This window comes from Chondrus crispus, genomic scaffold (genome assembly GCF_000350225.1).
Source record: "Chondrus crispus Stackhouse genomic scaffold, scaffold_6, whole genome shotgun sequence".
NCBI lineage: Eukaryota > Rhodophyta > Florideophyceae > Gigartinales > Gigartinaceae > Chondrus > Chondrus crispus.
Window position 1 is genome coordinate 321,124 of NW_005178652.1, and position 1,163 is coordinate 322,286.

The window sequence follows — 1,163 nt, forward strand, 5'->3', positions numbered from 1 at the left end:
CTACACTTTGTCCGTAAGACTGTAGGCGTACTGTACGCGTCCGACAGTGTAATGAGGACATGTGTCCAGGTCATACACGTGTCAGGCGGAGAAAATGAAACATGCTCAGATCGTACAGTACACCGCAACCGTGTGCATATTTCACATGTGTACACGTTGAAAACCAAATTTGCTCCTGAAGTACTGTAGAGTGCAACCGTGTACAGAAATCACACGTGTACACGTTGAAAATGAAACTTGCTCAGCTCGTCATGCGGAGTGTTTTCGATTTTACACGTGTCATACCTGTCGTCGTGTGTCATGCATATCAGCATGTGGTCGTAGAATTACAACACTCCCCCTCGATCACATGCTTTTACCAGAAGTAGCCACTGCAAGCCCTAGAAGTTCTACAAACTTCTGGAACAGAACTCGCCCAAGTGCTTTCGTCAGGATATCTGCAGGCATGGAAGTGGTCCGGCAATGTGACAAAGAAATGACGTTTCTCTTAATTGCATCTCGTACATAGTGGTATTTCACATCAACATGTTTGTTACGACGGTTGACCGATTCATTCTGTGCATACGAAATAGTCCCTGCATTGTCACACCCCATCACAATGGTGGGATCAGAATCAAGTCCATGAACATCAGCAACCACTTGACGCAACCAAGTCGCCTCCTTACACGCTTCACATAATGCAATGTACTCAGCCTCACACGTCGAAGTTGCAACCACAGTCTGTTTCCGGGAACTCCAACTGATCGCTCCACCGCAGAACTTGAAAACATATCCGCTGGTCGACTTGCGAGAGTCTGAACAACCGGCCCAGTCAGCATCACTGAAGCCGAACAACTCCAGCGATTTAGATTTATTGTCAAACACGATTCCTAAGTTTCGAGTCCCTTGCACGTATCGCATTACCCGTTTCACACCTTCCCAGTGTGACTCACATGGGTTGGCAGAATGTTGAGAAAGCTTTCCAATCGCATATGCCAAGTCTGGGCCAGTGCCATAATGGTAGGTTCGGAGGGGCAAGGGAAAGAAGGAAGGCAGGTTGATGTGTGTGAGTGAAGGAGTTGGTGCCGAGGTTTACTTTGAAGTCGTTTTCCTGCGATACTTATACACTTCGAGTGCTACACTATCGCTCTACTCCGACTCCCAGTAAACCATACTCTACTATG

The 1,163-nt window shown here is 47.2% G+C and overlaps 1 protein-coding gene across 1 annotated transcript; it reads right to left on the reverse strand.

Annotated features, from left to right (window-relative positions):
* Positions 1-345: 345 nt before the first annotated feature.
* On the reverse strand, positions 346-900 carry CHC_T00007046001 (hypothetical protein). Its single transcript, XM_005710911.1, has one exon. It carries the CDS (start codon positions 898-900, stop codon positions 346-348), a length of 555 nt encoding a protein of 184 aa, XP_005710968.1.
* Between the last annotated feature and the right edge of the window lie 263 nt (positions 901-1,163).